The sequence below is a fragment of the Salvelinus namaycush genome, unplaced genomic scaffold, assembly GCF_016432855.1.
Source record: "Salvelinus namaycush isolate Seneca unplaced genomic scaffold, SaNama_1.0 Scaffold3346, whole genome shotgun sequence".
Lineage (NCBI taxonomy): Eukaryota > Metazoa > Chordata > Actinopteri > Salmoniformes > Salmonidae > Salvelinus > Salvelinus namaycush.
The window spans coordinates 697-23,010 of NW_024060282.1; the positions used below are offsets into that span (position 1 = coordinate 697).

The 22,314-nt window shown below is 45.0% G+C and overlaps 1 protein-coding gene across 1 annotated transcript; it reads right to left on the reverse strand.

Moving 5' to 3' along the window:
* Positions 1 to 692: 692 nt before the first annotated feature.
* On the reverse strand, positions 693 to 21,023 carry LOC120040194 (ankyrin-3-like; the record flags this gene model as incomplete). The annotated part of the gene is made up of 4 exons (XM_038985439.1): positions 20,788 to 21,023; positions 19,485 to 19,608; positions 3,660 to 3,762; positions 693 to 802 (listed from the first exon to the last, which is right to left on the reverse strand). Coding segments are annotated over exons 2-4 (326 nt in total), but the record flags the coding sequence as incomplete, so codon positions are not given.
* Positions 21,024 to 22,314: the final 1,291 nt, after the last annotated feature.

Here is a 22,314-nt window from a genome sequence, read left to right on the forward strand (position 1 = left end):
TACCCAGAGTCTACAGGACTGTTCTACTGTAGATATAGAGTCAGTCTGTATCTTACCCAGAGTCTACAGGACTGTTCTACTGTAGATATAGAATCAGTCTGTATCTTACCCAGAGTCTACAGGACTGTTCTACTGTAGATATAGAGTCAGTCTGTATCTTACCCAGAGTCTACAGGACTGTTCTACTGTAGATATAGAGTCAGACTGTATCTTACCCAGAGTCTACAGGACTGTTCTACTGTAGATATAGAGTCAGACTGTATCTTACCCAGAGTCTACAGGACTGTTTCTACTGTAGATATAGAGTCAGACTGTATCTTACCCAGAGTCTACAGGACTGTTCTACTGTAGATATAGAGTCAGTCTGTATCTTACCCAGAGTCTACGGACTGTTCTACTGTAGATATAGAGTCAGTCTGTATCTTACCCAGAGTCTACAGGACTGTTCTACTGTAGATATAGAGTCAGTCTGTATCTTACCCAGAGTCTACAGGACTGTTCTACTGTAGATATAGAATCAGTCTGTATCTTACCCAGAGTCTACAGGACTGTTCTACTGTAGATATAGAGTCAGTCTGTATCTTACCCAGAGTCTACAGGACTGTTCTACTGTAGATATAGAGTCAGACTGTATCTTACCCAGAGTCTACAGGACTGTTCTACTGTAGATATAGAGTCAGTCTGTATCTTACCCAGAGTGGATGGGGCTGGAGACCATGTTGATGTTGTCCAAGGTGTCAGCAGTCCAGCTGTAGTGTCTCAGAGAGTCAGAGTCACAGTCTCTGCTGGCCAGCACCAGGTTCTGAAGGAGACAGACAGACCGTCAGGCAGAGAGTCAGATAGACAGACACACAGACACACAGTCAGACAGACAGACAGACAGACAGACAGACAGACAGACAGACAGACAGACAGACAGACAGACAGACAGACAGACAGACAGACAGACAGAAAGTCAGACAGACAGACAGACAGACAGACAGACAGACAGACAGACAGACAGACAGACAGACAGACAGACAGTTAGATAGACAGACAAACAGACAAACAGACAGACAGATAGACAGAGACTCAGATAGACAGACAGACAGTCAGATAGACAGAGAGTCAGATAGACAGACAAACAGTCAGTCAGACAGACAGAGTGTGAGACAGACAGAGTGTGAGACAGACAGAGAGTCAGAAAGACAGTCAGACAGGCAGAGAGTCAGACAGACAGACAGACAGTCAGAGTGTGAGACAGACAGAGAGTCAGAAAGACAGTCAGACAGACAGAGTGTGAGACAGAGTGTGAGACAGACAGAGAGTCAGAAAGACAGTCAGACAGGCAGAGAGTCAGATAGACAGACAGACAGTCAGTCAGACAGACAGAGTGTGAGACAGACAGAGAGTCAGAAAGACAGTCAGACAGACAGGAGATCAGTACTGAGGGATCCTCAGAGGAGAAACATGTCATCCACACAGTGTACTGATCTGTGTGTGGACAGACAGACAGACAGACAGACAGACAGACAGACAGACAGACAGACAGACAGACAGACAGACAGACAGACAGACAGACAGGAGATCAGTACTGAGGGATCCTCAGAGGAGAAACATGTCATCTACACAGTGTACTGATCTGTGTGTGGACAGACAGACAGACAGACAGACAGTCAGACAGACAGGAGATCAGTACTGAGGGATCCTCAGAGGAGAAACATGTCATCTACACAGTGTACTGATCTGTGTGTGGACAGACAGACAGACAGACAGACAGACAGACAGACAGACAGACAGACAGACAGACAGACAGACAGACAGACAGACAGACAGACAGACAGACAGACAGACAGACAGACAGACAGGAGATCAGTACTGAGGGATCCTCAGAGGAGAAACATGTCATCTACACAGTGTACTGATCTGTGTGTGGACAGACAGACAGACAGACAGACAGACAGACAGACAGACAGACAGACAGACAGACAGACAGACAGACAGACAGACAGACAGACAGACAGACAGACAGACAGACAGGAGATCAGTACTGAGGGATCCTCAGAGGAGAAACATGTCATCTACACAGTGTACTGATCTGTGTGTGGACAGACAGACAGACAGACAGACAGACAGACAGACAGACAGACAGACAGACAGACAGACAGACAGACAGACAGACAGACAGACAGACAGACAGCGTAGTCTACACAGTGTACTGATCTGTGTGTGGACAGACAGACAGACAGACAGACAGACAGACAGACAGACAGACAGACAGACAGACAGACAGACAGCGTAGTCTACACAGTGTACTGATCTGTGTGTGGACAGCCTTGATAATAATCAAAGAACTGTAACAAATAGTTTAGCAGTGATAAAAGCATTGCAATAAAGCATTATGGAACACAAGAACACTGAGACGAAAATATATGAGAAGCTTATAATATGTCAAACTAGATGAACACCAGCAGCTTTGTGGGCAACACTCCTTTAAATGAAAAACTGTAGTAGAACCTATAACAATTCTAAAAAAATAGAACTAATAGAACTTAGAACCATTCTAATATAACTAGTAGAACCTAGAACTATTCTAATAGAACTACTAGAACCTATAACTATTCTAATAGAACTAGTAGAACCTATAACTATTCTAATAGAACTAGTAGAACCTAGAACTATTCTAATAGAACTAGTAGAACCTATAACTATTCTAATAGAACTAGTAGAACCTAGAACTATTCTAAAATAACTCATATAACTTAGAACCATTCTAATAGAACTAGTAGAACCTAGAACTATTCTAAAAGAACTCATAGAACTTAGAACCATTCTAATATAACTAGTAGAACCTAGAACTATTCTAATAGAACTAGTAGAACCTAGAACCATTCTAATATAACTAGTAGAACCTAGAACTATTCTAATAGAACTAGTAGAACCTAGAACCATTCTAATAGAACTAGTAGAACCTAGAACCATTCTAATATAACTAGTAGAACCTATAACTATTCTAATAGAACTAGTAGAACCTAGAACCATTCTAATAGAACTAGTAGAACCTAGAACTATTCTAATAGAAGTAGCAGAACGTATCCAGCAGCAGATGCTAATCCCATTTGCTGCATCTGAAGGTCAGAATACAACAGTATTATTCTGAGGCTCAGTTATGAAAGACATGTCTTTACAGGCACCCTGATGCAGCAGGAGAGAAGAAACATGTATTTGAGTAGGGAGGAGAGGAAGAAGATAGAGACCGATAGACAGACAGAGACACAGACAGACAGAGACACAGACAGACAGAGACACAGATAGACAGAGACAGACAGACACCAGACATAGACAGAGACACAGATAGACAGAGACAGACAGAGACACAGACAGAGACCAGACAGAGACAGACAGACAGAGACACAGACAGACAGAGACACAGACAGACAGAGACACAGACAGACAGAGACAGACAGACAGACAGACAGACAGACAGACAGACAGACAGACAGACAGACAGACAGACAGCGACAGACATAGACAGAGACAGAGACAGATAGACAGACATACAGACAGACAGACAGACATACAGACAGACAGACAGACAGACAGACAGACAGACAGACAGACAGACAGACAGAGACAGATAAACAGACAGATATACATACATACAGACAGACAGGTCGTACCATATCCTTGGTAGGAGCCAGTATCTCTTCGATCATCATGCTGTCTCTGGTGTAAGAGGTCCTGTTCAGGGTGTTGGACCTATCCGAACTGAAGGACCGCAGACTGTTGTTTACAGCAGTACCAAGTTACCACAGCAACAACAGGCAGGGGGGTGGCGGGGCAGGCAGGCAGGGGGGTGATGAGAGGGTGTGGTGAACAGAAAGACAACTCATTACAACATGCAGCTAACCTCTATACAATATAAATATAACCCACAGCACAGCACAGGATGGACCACTGACTGGACATCAGAGGGATGGGGATTATAGATGTATGGTATGAGATGGTAGGATGAACCACTGACTGGACATCAGAGGGATGGGGATTATAGATGTATGAGATGGTAGGATGAACCACTGACTGGACATCAGAGGGATGGGGATTATAGATGTATGAGATGGTAGGATGAACCACTGACTGGACATCAGAGGGATGGGGATTATAGATGTATGAGATGGTAGGATGAACCACTGACTGGACATCAGAGGGATGGGGATTATAGATGTATGGTATGAGATGGTAGGATGGACCACTGACTGGACATCAGATGGATGGGGATTATAGATGTATGAGATGGTAGGATGAACCACTGACTGGACATCAGATGGATGGGGATTATAGATGTATGGTATGAGATGGTAGGATGAACCACTGACTGGACATCAGAGGTATGGGGATTATAGATGTATGAGATGGTAGGATGAACCACTGACTGGACATCAGAGGGATGGGGATTATAGATGTATGGTATGAGATGGTAGGATGAACCACTGACTGGACATCAGATGGATGGGGATTATAGATGTATGAGATGGTAGGATGAACCACTGACTGGACATCAGAGGGATGGGGATTATAGATGTATGAGATGGTAGGATGAACCACTGACTGGACATCAGAGGGATGGGGATTATAGATGTATGGTATGAGATGGTAGGATGAACCACTGACTGGACATCAGATGGATGGGGATTATAGATGTATGAGATGGTAGGATGAACCACTGACTGGACATCAGAGGGATGGGGATTATAGATGTATGGTATGGTAGGATGAACCACTGACTGGACATCAGAGAGATGGGGATTATAGATGTATGAGATGGTAGGATGAACCACTGACTGGACATCAGATGTATGGGGATTATAGATGTATGGTAGATGTATGGGATTATAGATGTATGGACGAGGTAATGGGATTATAGATGTATGAGATGGTAGGATAAACCACTGACTGGACATCAGATGGATGGGGATTATAGATGTATGGTAGAGGTATGGGGATTATAGATGTATGGTAGATGTATGGGATTATAGATGTATGGTAGATGTATGGGATTATAGATGTATGGTAGATGTATGGGATTATAGATGTATGGTAGATGTATGGGATTATAGATGTATGGTAGAGGTATGGGGATTATAGATGTATGGGATTATAGATGTATGGTAGATGTATGGGATTATAGATGTATGGTAGAGGTATGGGGATTATAGATGTATGGTAGAGGTATGGGATTATAGATGTATGGTAGATGTATAGGATTATAGATGTATGGTAGATGTATGGGATTATAGATGTATGGTAGAGGTATGGGGATTATAGATGTATGGTAGAGGTATGTGGATTATAGATGTATGGTAGATGTAATGGGATTATAGATGTATGGTAGAGGTAATGGGATTATAGATGTATGGTATGAGATGGTGTGTAAAACGACATACAGCAGGTCTATGGTGTGTATAGCATTCTAGATGAAGAAAGGGTTTGAATGAAGTAGCAAACTCAGGTAAAACACAATGATGATGTACGAGCTATGTCTGATAACTAGCGTTAAAGAGACTGGGACCAACGCCTGTTTTACATGGACAGTGCTAACGTGGAATGTAAGGGTTTTGGGCACTGGCCAGCTGGGCTAGTAGACGGCTAGTACTAACCCGGGTACAACATCTGGGTTATGGGATATTTGAAAAGACAAAAATGTCACTAGCCAGTGGTCTAGTTAGATAAATGTTCTGCAATGCCGGTCTGAACAGCACTAGCCACTGGCTAGCGTGCTAGCTTAATGGCCATCTCTACTGCCAGCCCTACTGCCATCCCTGTCCATCCATCCCTGTCCATCCCTGTCCAAACAGCAAGTTACAAGCAACCAAATCAGAATGTGTGTGTTCAGACAGCAGTCATTTGCTGACATGGCTACATTACACTAATTGTCATAGTAATGACGGGCATGTGCATAGTGGTTCAGGCTGATTGGTGGTGCTCCTGCTTCCTATCACTCAGAAGTTATGTAACAAGCTACGATGACAACAATACCTGCCATGGACGTTTCCCAGTTGCTTTCAATGCTCAAAATAACAGTAAAACACGTTTAGAGCCTCAAAGGATAAGATAATCCAACTTTCAAAACGAGTCCTTTTTGTCTAGCCACAGCAGCTAGCTAGGTAGCTGTTTAGCTAGCCACAGCAGTCAACTAGCTAGCTAGGTAGCTGTTTAGCTAGCCACAGCAGTCAACTAGCTAGCTAGGTAGCTGTTTAGCTAGCCACAGCTGTCAACTAGCTAGCGAGATAGCTGTTTAGCTAGCCACAGCAGTCAACTAGCTAGCTTGGTAGCTGTTTAGCTAGCCACAGCAGTCAACTAGCTAGCTAGGTAGCTGTTTAGCTAGCCACAGCAGTCAACTAGCTAGCTAGGTAGCTGTTTAGCTAGCCACAGCAGTCAACTAGCTAGCTAGGTAGCTGTTTAGCTAGCCACAGCAGTCAACTAGCTAGCTAGGTAGCTGTTTAGCTAGCCACAGCAGTCAACTAGCTAGCTTGGTAGCTGTTTAGCTAGCCACAGCAGTCAACTAGCTAGATAGGTAGCTGTTTAGCTAGCCACAGCAGTCAACTAGCTAGCTAGGTAGCTGTTTAGCTAGCCACAGCAGTCAACTAGCTAGCTAGGTAGCTGTTTAGCTAGCCACAGCAGTCAACTAGCTAGCTAGGTAGCTGTTTAGCTAGCCACAGCAGTCAGCTAGCTAGCTAGGTAGCTGTTTAGCTAGCCACAGCTATCAACTAGCTAGCTAGGTAGCTGTTTAGCTAGCCACAGCTATCAACTAGCTAGCTAGGTAGTTGTTTAGCTAGCCACAGCTATCAACTAGCTAGCTAGGTAGCTGTTTAGCTTCCTAGCACATTCACTAATTTGTTTATCAACAACTAACAAGCTAGTTAGCTACCACGTGTTCTTGTAAAACTGTCAACAGAGTAGCTAGCAAGCAACAAGTTACTGTGCAGTCAGAAAATATTCACACCCCTTGACATTTTCCACATTTTGTTGTGTTACAAAGTGGGATTAATGTGGATTTAAGTGTCATTTTTTTGTCAACACTCTATACAAAATACTTGAATGTTAAAGTGTAAGAAAAATTCTACATTTGTAAAAAATGTATGAAAAATAAAACACTAATACACAGTGCATTCGGAAAGTATTCAGACCACTTGACTTTCTCCACATTTTAATACGTTACAGTCTTATTCTAAAATGGATAGTTTTTTCCACTCATCAATCTACACACAATACCCCATGATGACATCACAATACCCCATAATGACATCACAATACCCCAAAATGACAAAGCAAAAACAGGCTTTTAGAAATGTTAGCACTTTCATAAAAAATACAAAACTGAAATATCACATTTACATAAATATTCAGACCCTGTACTCAGTACTTTGTTGAAGCACCTTTGGCAGCGATTACAGCCTCAAGTCTTCGTGAGTATGATACTGCAAGCTTGGCACACCTGTATTTGGGGAGTTTCTCCCATTCTTCTCTGCAGATCCTCTCAAGCTCTGTCAGGTTGGATGGGGCGTGTCACTGCACAACTAGCAAAGGGTCTGAATACTTATGTAAATACGTTTGTTATTTTTTTAAATTTTATATATATTTGCAAAGATTTTTTAAAACTTGTTTTCACTTTGTCATAATGAGGTATTGTGTGTAGATTGATGAATAAGAGTATATATATTGCCCTGGTTAAAAGCAGTGGTTCGCGCTTTCAGTTTCACGCGAATGCTGCCATCAATCCACGGTTTCTGGTTTGGGAATGTATTTAATATATTTTAGAAAAAATGCTGTAACGTAACAAAATGTGCAAAAAGTCCAAATCAAATATTGTTGTCGTGCCCTTTTCACGACTGTCTTGGTGTGTTTGGACCATGATAGTTTGTGGTGATGAGGACACCAAGTAACTTGAAACTCTTGACCCTCTCCACTTCAGCCCCGTTGATGTTAATGCAGGCCTGTTCGGCCCTCCTATTCCTATAGTCCATGATCAGCTCCTTTGTCCTGCTCACATTGAGGGAGAGGTTGTTGTCTTGGCACCACACTGTCAGGTCTCTGACCTACTCCCTATAGGCTGTCTCATCGTTGTCAGTGATCAGGTCTACCACTGTTGCGTTGTCAGCAAACTTATTGATGGTGTTGGAGTCGTGCCTGGCCAAGCTGTTGTGGAAGAACAGGAAGTACAGGAGGGGACTAAGCACGCACCCCTGAGGGGCCCCAGTGTTGAGAATCAGCGTGGCAGATGTGTTGTTGCCTACCCTTACCACCTGGGGGCGGCCCGTCAGGAAGTCCAGAATCCAGTTGCAGAGAGAGGTGTTTAGTCCCAGGGTCCTTAGCTTAGTGATGGGCTTTGTGGGCACTATGGTGTTAAACTCTGAGCTGTAGTCAATGAACAGCATTCTCACATAGGTGTTCCTTTTGTCCAGGTGGGAAAGGGCAGTGTGGAGTGCGATTGAGATTGCATCATCTGTGGATCTTTTGGGGCGGTATGTGAATTGGAGTGGGTCCAGGGTTTCTGGGATGATGGTGTTGATGTGAACCATGACCAGCCTTTCAAAGCACTTCATGGCTACGGACGTGAGTGCTACGGGGCAGTAGTCATTTAGGCAGGTTACCTTCACTTTCATGGGCACAGGGTCTATGGTGATCTTCTTGAAACATGTCGGTATAACAGACTTGGTCAGGGAAAACACTTGCAAGTTGGTCCGCGCATGCTTGGAGAACACGTCCTGGTAATCCGTCTGTCCCAGCGGCCTTGGGAATGTTGACCTGTTTAAAGGTCTTGCTCACATCGGTTACGGAGAGCGTGATCACACGGTCGTCCGGAACAGCTGGTGCTCTCATGTATGCATCAGTATTGCTTGCCTCGAAGCAAGCATAAAAGGCAGTTAGCTCATCTGGTAGGCTCACGTCACTTGGCAGCTCACGGCCGGGTTTCCCTTTGTAGTCCGTAATAGTTTGCAAGCCCTGCCATATCCGACGAGCGTCAGCGCCAGTGTAGTAGGATTAAATCTTATTATTGTATTGACACTTTGCTTGTTTGATGGGTTCGTCTGAGGGCATAGCGGGATTTCTTATAAGCGTCCGGATTAGTGTCCTGCTGCTTGAAACCGGCAGCTCTAGCCTTTAGCTCGGTGTGTATGTTGCCTGTAATCCCTGGATTCTGGTTGGGATATGTACGTACGGTCACTGTGGGGACGACGTCGTCGATTCACTTATTGATGAACCCGGTGACTGATGTGGTGTACTCCTCAATGCCATTGGATGATTCCAGAACATATTCCAGTCTATGCTAGCAAAACAGTCCTGTAGCGTAGCATCCGTGTCATCTGACCACTTCCTTATTGAGCGAGTCGCAGGATAGAATTATGGTCAGATTTTCCAAATGGAGGGTGGCGGACAGCTTTATATGTGTCTGTGTGGAGTAAAGGTGGTCTAGAGTTTCTTTTCCTCTGGTTGCACATGTGACATGCTGGTAGAAATTTGGTAAAACTGATTTAAGTTTCCCTGCATTTAAGTCCCCGGCCACTAAATCAAATCAAATCAAATTTTATTTGTCACATACACATGGTTAGCAGATGTTAATGCGAGTGTAGCGAAATGCTTGTGCTTCTAGTTCCGACAATGCAGTAATAACCAACAAGTAATCGAACCTAACAATTCCACAACTACTACCTTATACAAGTGTAAAGGGATAAAGAATATGTACATAAAGATATATGAATGAGTGATGGTACAGAACGGCATAGGCAAGATGCAGTAGATGGTATAGTGTACAGTCTATACATATGATATGAGTAATGTAGGGTATGTAAACATAAAGTGGCATAGTTTAAAGTGGCTAGTGATACATGTATTACATAATGATGGCAAGATGCAGTAGATGATATAGAGTACAGTATATACATATACATATGAGATGAGTAATGTAGGGTATGTAAACATTATATTAAGTGGCATTGTTTAAAGTGGCTAGTGATACATTTTTACATAATTTCCATCAATTCCCATTATTAAAGTGGCTGGAGTTGAGTCAGTATGTTGGCAGCGGCCACTAAATGTTAGTGGTGGCTGTTTAACAGTCTGATGGCCTTGAGATAGAAGCTGTTTTTCAGTCTCTCGGTCCCTGCTTTGATGCACCTGTACTGACCTCGCCTTCTGGATGATAGCGGGGTGAACAGGCAGTGGCTCGGGTGGTTGTTGTCCTTGATGATCTTTATGGCCTTCCTGTGACATCGGGTGGTGTAGGTGACCTGGAGGGCAGGTAGTTTGCCCCCGGTGATGCGTTGTGCAGACCTCACTACCCTCTGGAGAGCCTTACGGTTGTGGGCGGAGCAGTTGCCGTACCAGGCCGTGATACAGCCCGACAGGATGCTCTCGATTGTGCATCTGTAGAAGTTTGTGAGTGCTTTTGGTGACAAGCCGAATTTCTTCAGCCTCCTGAGGTTGAAGAGGCACTGCTGCGCCTTCTTCACAACGCTGTCTGTGTGGGTGGACCAATTCAGTTTGTCCGTGATGTGTACACCGAGGAACTTAAAACTTTCCACCTTCTCCACTACTGTCCCGTCGATGTGGATAGGGGGGTGCTCCCTCTGCTGTTTCCTGAAGTCCACAATCATCTCCTTTGTTTTGTTGACGTTGAGTGTGAGGTTATTTTCCTGACACCACACTCCGAGGGCCTTCACCTCCTCCCTGTAGGCCGTCTCGTCGTTGTTGGTAATCAAGCCTACCGCTGTAGTGTCGTCCGCAAACTTGATTGAGTTGGAGGCGTGCATGGCCACGCAGTCGTGGGTGAACAGGGAGTACAGGAGAGGGCTCAGAACGCACCCTTGTGGGGCCCCAGTGTTGAGGATCAGCGGGGTGAAGATGTTGTTACCTACCCTCACCACCTGGGGGCGGCCCGTCAGGAAGTCCAGGACCCAGTTGCACAGGGCGGGGTCGAGACCCAGGGTCTCGAGCTTGATGACGAGTTTGGAGGGCACTATGGTGTTAAATGCTGAGCTGTAGTCGATGAACAGCATTCTCACATAGGTATTCCTCTTGTCCAGATGGGTTAGGGCAGTGTGCAGTGTGGTTGCGATTGCGTCGTCTGTGGACCTATTGGGTCGGTAAGTAAATTGGAGTGGGTCTAGGGTGTCAGGTAGGGTGGAGGTGATATGGTCCTTGACTAGTCTCTCAAAGCACTTCATGATGACGGAAGTGAGTGCTACGGGGCGGTAGTCGTTTAGCTCAGTTACCTTAGCTTTCTTGGGAACAGGAACAATGGTGGCCCTCTTGAAGCATGTGGGAACAGCAGACTGGGATAAGGATTGATTGAATATGTCCTTAAACACACCAGCCAGCTGGTCTGCGCATGCTCTGAGGACGCGGCTGGGAATGCCGTCTGGGCCTGCAGCCTTGCGAGGGTTAACACGTTTAAATGTTTTACTCACCTCGGCTGCAGTGAAGGAGAGCCCGCAGGTTTTGGTAGCGGGCCGTGTCAGTGGCACTGTATTGTCCTCAAAGCGAGCAAAAAAGTTATTTAGTCTGTCTGGGAGCAAGACATCCTGGTCCGCGACGGGGCTGGTTTTCTTCTTGTAATCCGTGATTGACTGTAGACCCTGCCACATACCGCTTGTGTCTGAGCTGTTGAATTGCGACTCTACTTTGTCTCTATACTGGGACTTAGCTTGTTTGATTGCCTTGCGGAGGGAATAGCTACACTGTTTGTATTCGGTCATGTTTCCGGTCACCTTGCCCTGGTTAAAAGCAGTGGTTCGCGCTTTTCAGTTTCACGCGAATGCTGCCATCAATCCACGGTTTCTGGTTTGGGAATGTTTTAATCGTTGCTGTGGGTACGACATCGTCAATCACTTTCTAATGAACTCGCTCACCGAATCAGCGTATTCGTCAATGTTGTTGTTGGACGCATGGAGTGCCGCTTCTGGATGAGCATTTTCTTGTTTGCTTATGGCCTTATACAGCTGGTTGAGTGTTGCAACCTAACAAGTATGCTATTCCCTATACAGTGCACTACTTCTGAAGGCCCTACTTGTTAAGTGTGCGCTTAGTGCCAGCATGGATTTGTGGTGGTAAATAGACTGCTACGAATAGTATAGATGAGAACTCTCTTGGTAAATAGTGTGGTCTACAGCTTATCATAAGGTATTCTACCTCAGGTGAGCAATACCTCAAAACTTCTTTAATATTAGACATCGCGCACCAGTTGTTATTGACAAATAGACACACACCTCCACCCCTCGTCTTACCAGACGTAGCTGCTATGTCCTGCCGATGCACGGAAAACCAGCTCTATATTCTCTGTGTCGGCGTTTAGCCACGACTCGGTGATAGATATTACAGTTTTTAATGTCCCGTTGGTACGATAGTCTCGATCGTAGATTATCCAGTTTATTCTCCAGTTATTTCACGTTGGCCAATAGAACGGATGGTAGAGGCGGTTTACCCACTCGCCGACGACACAACAACTTAATGTAATCCATTTTAAACTCAGACTGTAACAAAACAACATGTGGAAACAGTCAAAGGGTGTGAATACTGTCTAAAGACACTGTACATCTATATGCCATGGTCTCTACCTTGGAAGAGATGGTCACATTAACACAGATTCCTTCAAGCTAGATAAAGAATCGGTCCAAACCAAAGCGATGCAGCATCTCAACTGAACAGACTGAACCAAGCAGAGGCAGCATGACCCCAGAAAGACTACATCCAACAGACACAATACTGATACAGACTGAACCAAGCAGAGGCAGCATGACCCCAGAAAGACTACATCCAACAGACACAATACTGATACAGACTGAACCAAGCAGAGGCAGCATGACCCCAGAAAGACTACATCCAACAGACACAATACTGATACAGACTGAACCAAGCAGAGGCAGCATGACCCCAGAAAGACTACATCCAACAGACACAATACTGATACAGACTGAACCAAGCAGAGGCAGCATGACCCCAGAAAGACTACATCCAACAGACACAATACTGATACAGACTGAACCAAGCAGAGGCAGCATGACCCCAGAAAGACTACATCCAACAGACACAATACTGATACAGACTGAACCAAGCAGAGGCAGCATGACCCCAGAAAGACTACATCCAACAGACACAATACTGATACATCACAACGCACTGGAAGTCAAATGAAAGGGCATAGTTAAAAGCATCAAACTGTCCACTCAGTAAGATGGAGTACAACAAATCAATGAGAAATCACAACACAGTGGTTGATGTAGTTGTGATGGTTGGCTGGGGATCTAGGAAGTAAAGTTTGACATCTGGAAACACGTCATCCCATCTTACCTGCAGACCTTGGGGCTATGGGACGAGGTACGAGTTTGAAATGGGAGAAAAGTGCAAAACAGGAGATATTGAAAGCAACAAAGGTGAGAAGGACAAAGCAGAAATGCAGTGTGGTTGTAATGGACCTGGGTCTGATGCTCTGAGTTGTGTTAAACACTGACATTTAACACTGATGTTAAACACTGACGCTCTCTGAAACGGGGGTTATTAAACCTTCCTTTCAACTGGAAGTGATAACTGGGGTTATTAAACCTTCCTTTCAACTGGAAGTGATAACTGGGGTTACTGAACCTTCCTTTCAACTGGAAGTGATAACTGGGGTTATTAAACCTTCCTTTCAACTGGAAGTGATAACTGGGGTTATTAAACCTTCCTTTCAACTGGAAGTGATAACTGGGGTTATTAAACCTTCCTTTCAACTGGAAGTGATAACTGGGATTATTAAACCTTCCTTTCAACTGGAAGTGATAACTGGGGTTATTAAACCTTCCTTTCAACTGGAAGTGATAACTGGGGTTACTGAACCTTCCTTTCAACTGGAAGTGATAACTGGGGTTATTAAACCTTCCTTTCAACTGGAAGTGATAACTGGGGTTATTAAATCTTCCTTTCAACTGGAAGTGATAACTGGGGTTATTAAACCTTCCTTTCAACTGGAAGTGATAACTGGGGTTATTAAATCTTCCTTTCAACTGGAAGTGATAACTGGGGTTATTAAACCTTCCTTTCAACTGGAAGTGATAACTGGGGTTATTAAACCTTCCTTTCAACTGGAAGTGATAACTAGGGTTATTAAACCTTCCTTTCAACTGGAAGTGATAACTGGGGTTATTAAACCTTCCTTTCAACTGGAAGTGATAACTGGGGTTATTAAACCTTCCTTTCAACTGGAAGTGATAACTGGGGTTATTAAACCTTCCTTTCAACTGGAAGTGATAACTGGGGTTATTAAACCTTCCTTTCAACTGGAAGTGATAACTGGGGTTACTGAACCTTCCTTTCAACTGGAAGTGATAACTGGGGTTATTAAACCTTCCTTTCAACTGGAAGTGATAACTGGGGTTATTAAACCTTCCTTTCAACTGGAAGTGATAACTGGGGTTACTGAACCTTCCTTTCAACTGGAAGTGATAACTGGGGTTATTAAACCTTCCTTTCAACTGGAAGTGATAACTGGGGTTATTAAACCTTCCTTTCAACTGGAAGTGATAACTGGGGTTATGGGACCTTCCTTTCAACTGGAAGTGATAACTGGGGTTACTGAACATTCCTTTCAACTGGAAGTGATAACTGGGGTTACTGAACCTTCCTTTCAACTGGAAGTGATAACTGGGGTTATTAAACCTTCCTTTCAACTGGAAGTGATAACTGGGGTTATTAAACCTTCCTTTCAACTGGAAGTGATAACTGGGGTTATTAAACCTTCCTTTCAACTGGAAGTGATAACTGGGGTTATTAAACCTTCCTTTCAACTGGAAGTGATAACTGGGGTTATTAAACCTTCCTTTCAACTGGAAGTGATAACTGGGGTTACTGAACCTTCCTTTCAACTGGAAGTGATAACTGGGGTTATTAAACCTTCCTTTCAACTGGAAGTGATAACTGGGGTTATTAAACCTTCCTTTCAACTGGAAGTGATAACTGGGGTTACTGAACCTTCCTTTCAACTGGAAGTGATAACTGGGGTTATTAAACCTTCCTTTCAACTGGAAGTGATAACTGGGGTTATTAAACCTTCCTTTCAACTGGAAGTGATAACTGGGGTTATTAAACCTTCCTTTCAACTGGAAGTGATAACTGGGGTTATTAAACCTTCCTTTCAACTGGAAGTGATAACTGGGGTTATTAAACCTTCCTTTCAACTGGAAGTGATAACTGGGATTATTAAACCTTCCTTTCAACTGGAAGTGATAACTGGGGTTATTAAACCTTCCTTTCAACTGGAAGTGATAACTGGGGTTATTAAATCTTCCTTTCAACTGGAAGTGATAACTGGGGTTACTGAACCTTCCTTTCAACTGGAAGTGATAACTGGGGTTATTAAACCTTCCTTTCAACTGGAAGTGATAACTGGGGTTATTAAATCTTCCTTTCAACTGGAAGTGATAACTGGGGTTATTAAACCTTCCTTTCAACTGGAAGTGATAACTGGGGTTATTAAATCTTCCTTTCAACTGGAAGTGATAACTGGGGTTATTAAACCTTCCTTTCAACTGGAAGTGATAACTGGGGTTATTAAACCTTCCTTTCAACTGGAAGTGATAACTAGGGTTATTAAACCTTCCTTTCAACTGGAAGTGATAACTGGGGTTATTAAACCTTCCTTTCAACTGGAAGTGATAACTGGGGTTATTAAACCTTCCTTTCAACTGGAAGTGATAACTGGGGTTATTAAACCTTCCTTTCAACTGGAAGTGATAACTGGGGTTATTAAACCTTCCTTTCAACTGGAAGTGATAACTGGGGTTACTGAACCTTCCTTTCAACTGGAAGTGATAACTGGGGTTATTAAACCTTCCTTTCAACTGGAAGTGATAACTGGGGTTATTAAACCTTCCTTTCAACTGGAAGTGATAACTGGGGTTACTGAACCTTCCTTTCAACTGGAAGTGATAACTGGGGTTATTAAACCTTCCTTTCAACTGGAAGTGATAACTGGGGTTATTAAACCTTCCTTTCAACTGGAAGTGATAACTGGGGTTATGGGACCTTCCTTTCAACTGGAAGTGATAACTGGGGTTACTGAACATTCCTTTCAACTGGAAGTGATAACTGGGGTTACTGAACCTTCCTTTCAACTGGAAGTGATAACTGGGGTTATTAAACCTTCCTTTCAACTGGAAGTGATAACTGGGGTTATTAAACCTTCCTTTCAACTGGAAGTGATAACTGGGGTTATTAAACCGTCCTTTCAACTGGAAGTGATAACTGGGGTTATTAAACCTTCCTTTCAACTGGAAGTGATAACTGGGGTTATTAAACCTTCCTTTCAACTGGAAGTGATAACTGGGGTTATTAAACCTTCCTTTCAACTGGAAGTGATAACTGGGGTTACTGAACCTTCCTTTCAACTGGAAGTGATAACTGGGGTTATTAAACCTTCCTTTCAACTGGAAGTGATAACTGGGGTTATTAAATCTTCCTTTCAACTGGAAGTGATAACTGGGGTTATTAAACCTTCCTTTCAACTGGAAGTGATAACTGGGGTTATTAAATCTTCCTTTCAACTGGAAGTGATAACTGGGGTTATTAAACCTTCCTTTCAACTGGAAGTGATAACTGGGGTTATTAAACCTTCCTTTCAACTGGAAGTGATAACTGGGGTTATTAAACCTTCCTTTCAACTGGAAGTGATAACTGGGGTTATTAAACCTTCCTTTCAACTGGAAGTGATAACTGGGGTTATTAAACCTTCCTTTCAACTGGAAGTGATAACTGGGGTTATTAAACCTTCCTTTCAACTGGAAGTGATAACTGGGGTTATTAAACCTTCCTTTCAACTGGAAGTGATAACTGGGGTTATTAAACCTTCCTTTCAACTGGAAGTGATAACTGGGGTTACTGAACCTTCCTTTCAACTGGAAGTGATAACTGGGGTTATTAAACCTTCCTTTCAACTGGAAGTGATAACTGGGGTTATTAAACCTTCCTTTCAACTGGAAGTGATAACTGGGGTTACTGAACCTTCATTTCAACTGGAAGTGATAACTGGGGTTATTAAACCTTCCTTTCAACTGGAAGTGATAACTGGGGTTATTAAACCTTCCTTTCAACTGGAAGTGATAACTGGGGTTATGGGACCTTCCTTTCAACTGGAAGTGATAACTGGGGTTACTGAACATTCCTTTCAACTGGAAGTGATAACTGGGGTTACTGAACCTTCCTTTCAACTGGAAGTGATAACTGGGGTTATTAAACCTTCCTTTCAACTGGAAGTGATAACTGGGGTTATTAAACCTTCCTTTCAACTGGAAGTGATAACTGGGGTTATTAAACCGTCCTTTCAACTGGAAGTGATAACTGGGGTTATTAAACCTTCCTTTCAACTGGAAGTGATAACTGGGGTTATTAAACCTTCCTTTCAACTGGAAGTGATAACTGGGGTTATTAAACCTTCCTTTCAACTGGAAGTGATAACTGGGGTTATTAAACCTTCCTTTCAACTGGAAGTGATAACTGGGGTTACTGAACCTTCCTTTCAACTGGAAGTGATAACTGGGGTTATTAAACCTTCCTTTCAACTGGAAGTGATAACTGGGGTTATTAAACCTTCCTTTCAACTGGAAGTGATAACTGGGGTTATTAAACCTTCCTTTCAACTGGAAGTGATAACTGGGGTTATGGGACCTTCCTTTCAACTGGAAGTGATAACTGGGGTTACTGAACATTCCTTTCAACTGGAAGTGATAACTGGGGTTACTGAACCTTCCTTTCAACTGGAAGTGATAACTGGGGTTATTAAACCGTCCTTTCAACTGGAAGTGATAACTGGGGTTATGGGACCTTCCTTTCAACTGGAAGTGATAACTGGGGTTACTGAACATTCCTTTCAACTGGAAGTGATAACTGGGGTTACTGAACCTTCCTTTCAACTGGAAGTGATAACTGGGGTTATTAAACCTTCCTTTCAACTGGAAGTTAATTAAACCTTCCTGTTATTGAACCAGAGGCAGAACAGAAGTAATTCTAATCATACCACAAACACACTGACCAGAGCACTGCAGCCAACACAGTAGTTGTGTCTGACGCTGAGGTTAGTACTATCACACTATTACAGTACGACTAGATCATATTTCCTCCTGAACACAAACCCAATACACATCAACGTTATTAGATAAGTGATTACTGCCCTGCTCACACTAAGAACTCAGTGTTGATTGTGATAGGGTTAGGGTTGTCTGGAAATCTATGTTCATTGGACTGCATCACATGATCGATTGGATGTACCTTAGGAACATATCTACAGATATTGATGGTCCATATCAAACCCATTATACATTGTAATAATTATACACAGTACCAGAGCATGTCAGAGGGTAGTGGGTAGTGGGTAGAGGGTAGTGGGTAGTGGGTAGAGGGTAGTGGGTAGAGGGTAGTGGGTAGAGGGTAGTGGGTAGAGGGTAGTGGGTAGAGGGTAGTGGGTAGTGGGTAGTGGGTAGCTGGTAGAGGGTAGTGGGTAGTGGGTATTGTGTAGTGGGTAGAGGGTAGTGGCTAGAGGGTAGTGGGTAGCTGGTAGTGGGTAGAGGGTAGCTGGTAGTGGGTAGAGGGTAGTGGGTAGTGTGTAGTGGGTAGAGGGTAGTGGGTAGAGGGTAGTGGGTAGTGGGTAGAGGGTAGTGGGCAGAGGGTAGTGGGTAGAGGGTAGAGGGTAGTGGGTAGAGGGTAGTGGGTTGTGGGTAGTGGGTAGTGGGTAGAGGGTAGTGGGTAGAGTGTAGTGGGTAGTGGGCAGAGGGTAGTGGGTAGAGGGTAGTGGGTAGTGGGTAGTGGGTAGAGGGTAGTGGGTAGTGGGCAGAGGGTAGTGGGTAGAGGGTAGTGGGTAGTGGGTAGAGGGTAGTGGGTAGAGGGTAGTGGGTAGTGTGTAGCTGGTAGAGGGTAGTGGGTAGAGGGTAGTGGGTAGAGGGTAGTGGGTAGTGGGTAGAGGGTAGTGGGTAGAGGGTAGAGGGTAGAGGGTAGTGGGTAGTGGGTAGAGGGTAGTGGGTAGAGGGTAGAGGGTAGTGGGTAGAGGGTAGAGGGTAGTGGGTAGTGGGTAGAGGGTAGAGGGTAGTGGGTAGAGGGTAGTGGGTAGTGTGTAGCTGGTAGAGGGTAGTGGGTAGAGGGTAGTGGGTAGAGGGTAGTGGGTAGAGGGTAGAGGGTAGTGGGTAGTGGGTAGTGGGTAGAGGGTAGTGGGCAGAGGGTAGAGGGTAGTGGGTAGTGGGTAGAGGGTAGAGGGTAGAGGGTAGTGGGTAGAGGGTAGAGGGTAGTGGGTAGTGGGTTGTGGGTAGTGGGTAGTGGGTAGTGGGTAGAGGGTAGTGGGTAGTGGGTAGAGGGTAGTGGGTAGTGGGTAGAGGGTAGAGGGTAGTGGGTAGTGGGCAGTGGGTAGAGGGTAGTGGGTAGAGGGTAGAGGGTAGTGGGTAGTGGGTAGAGGGTAGTGGGTAGTGGGTAGTGGGTAGAGGGTATGGTACCTGGCGCTGCGTGCTCCGATGCTAAAGCCCATGTATCCCTCCTGAGGCAGAGAGTCGTCTCCCAGCTCTTTCAGGTCCTGGGGTCCCAGGTATTTATCCGTGTCGCCTGTCATCGCATCCTCACCTGACATAACAGCAATCAGTTAGTTAGACAGTCCACAGCTCACAGTCCCCTCTCTCCAGTTAGTTAGACAGTCCTCTAGTCCAGTCCTCTCTCTCCAGTTAGTTAGACAGTCCTCTAGTCCAGTCCTCTCTCTCCAGTTAGTTAGACAGTCCACAGCTCACAGTCCCCTCTCTCCAGTTAGTTAGACAGTCCACAGCTCACAGTCCCCTCTCTCCAGTTAGTTAGACAGTCCACAGCTCACAGTCCCCTCTCTCCAGTTAGTTAGACAGTCCTCTAGTCCAGTCCTCTCTCTCCAGTTAGTTAGACAGTCCTCTAGTCCAGTCCCCTCTCTCCAGTTAGTTAGACAGTCCTCTAGTCCAGTCCTCTCTCTCCAGTTAGTTAGACAGTCCTCTAGTCCAGTCCCCTCTCTCCAGTTAGTTAGACAGTCTATAAGTCACAGTCCCTTCTCTCCAGTTAGTTAGACAGTCCTCAAGTCACAGTCCCCTCTCTCCAGTTAGTTAGACAGTCCTCTAGTCCAGTCCCCTCTCTCCAGTTAGTTAGACAGTCCTCAAGTCACAGTCCCTTCTCTCCAGTTAGTTAGACAGTCCTCAAGTCACAGTCCCTTCTCTCCAGTTAGTTAGACAGTCCACAGCTCACAGTCCCCTCTCTCCAGTTAGTTAGACAGTCTATAAGTCACAGTCCCTTCTCTCCAGTTAGTTAGACAGTCCTCAAGTCACAGTCCCTTCTCTCCAGTTAGTTAGACAGTCCTCAAGTCACAGTCCCCTCTCTCCAGTTAGTTAGACAGTCCTCAAGTCACAGTCCCCTCTCTCCAGTTAGTTAGACAGTCCTCAAGTCACAGTCCCCTCTCTCCAGTTAGTTAGACAGTCCTCAAGTCACTGTCCCCTCTCTCCAGTTAGTTAGACAGTCCTCTAGTCCAGTCCTCTCTCTCCCTACAGTCCTCTAGTCCAGTCCCCTCCCCCTACACTCCTCTAGTCCAGTCCCCTCTCTCTGCTGTCCTAACTGGAACAGCCATGCTCTAACCCCTGAAAGCAGGTCCAGTAGGAGTGTCTACAGACCAGACAGGCTGTTTTAGCAGATCAATAGAAGCCTGGAGGCCTGTTCCACTGTCCTGTCCCCTGCTCTGCCACGGGACACACAGCTGACAGGACACAACAGCCACTGGGCTACTCAGTTACTCACACTAGGCTTGTTTAGTCACTGAATACAAAGCAATGGTTTAAGCCGTGAAAACAACGTGTTCAACAACAACACCCATTCTAAAGTTAGAAGCCAATATTGCAGCTATGATGAGTAGGTTTGTAGAGTCAGCCACCCAGGGGAGTCCCGACGCAGAGTGTTAATGGACGTTGGAGAGAGATGACGCAGAGGAAAGGAGGGGTTAGAACGTAGAAACTAGAGCGAGTGCACATCAACCAGCCAGCAAGCCATCCAGCGAGGGGAGAACAGCATTCCACCGGCGATAAAGCAGAGTTCATCGACCCCTTGCTGATCTACAGCAACCCCTCCCCCATTCCTCCAACCTCCCCCCTGCACCTCTCCCTCTCCTCCCCCTCCTCCCATCGCCTCTCCCTCTCCTCCCCTGCCCTCTCTAACTGCAGAAACACACAACAAAACTTGACAGACCTCATCTGGTGACATTCCTCACAAGAATGTCCATTCAAGTATTACCCTCCCCCTCTCCCTCCACCCTCTCTCTCCCTCTCTCCACACTCTCTCTCCATCTCTCCCGCCACCCTCTCTCTTTCCCGCCACACTCTCTCCCTCTCTCCCTCTCCACTCTCTGTCCCTCCACCCTCTCTCTCCCTCTCCCGCCACCCTCTCTCTCCCTCCACACTCTCTGTCCTAATCACACCAGAAAACCTACTCCACCCTCTCTGTCCTAATCACACCAGAAAACCTACTCCACCCTCTCTGTCCTAATCACACCAGAAAACCTACTCCACCCTCTCTGTCCTAATCACACCAGAAAACCCACTCCACCCTCTCTGTCCTAATCACACCAGAAAACCTACTCCACCCTCTCTGTCCTAATCACACCAGAAAACCTACTCCACCCTCTCTGTCCTAATCACACCAGAAAACCTACTCCACACTCTCTGTCCTAATCACGCTAGAAAACCTACTCCACCCTCTCTGTCCTAATCACGCTAGAAAACCTACTCCACCCTCTCTGTCCTAATCACACCAGAAAACCTACTCCACCCACTCTGTCCTAATCACGCTAGAAAACCTACTCCACCCTCTCTGTCCTAATCACGCTAGAAAACCTACTCCACCCTCTCTGTCCTAATCACACCAGAAAACCTACTCCACCCTCTCTGTCCTAATCACACCAGAAAACCTACTCCACCCTCTCTGTCCTAATCACACCAGAAAACCTACTCCACCCTCTCTGTCCTAATCACACCAGAAAACCTACTCCACCCTCTCTGTCCTAATCACACCAGAAAACCTACTCCACCCTCTCTGTCCTAATCACACCAGAAAACCTACTCCACCCTCTCTGTCCTAATCACACCAGAAAACCTACTCCACCCTCTCTGTCCTAATCACACCAGAAAACCTACTCCACCCTCTCTGTCCTAATCACACCAGAAAACCTACTCAACCCTCTCTGTCCTAATCACACTAGAAAACCTACTCCACACTCTCTGTCCTAATCACACTAGAAAACCTACTCAACCCTCTCTGTCCTAATCACACTAG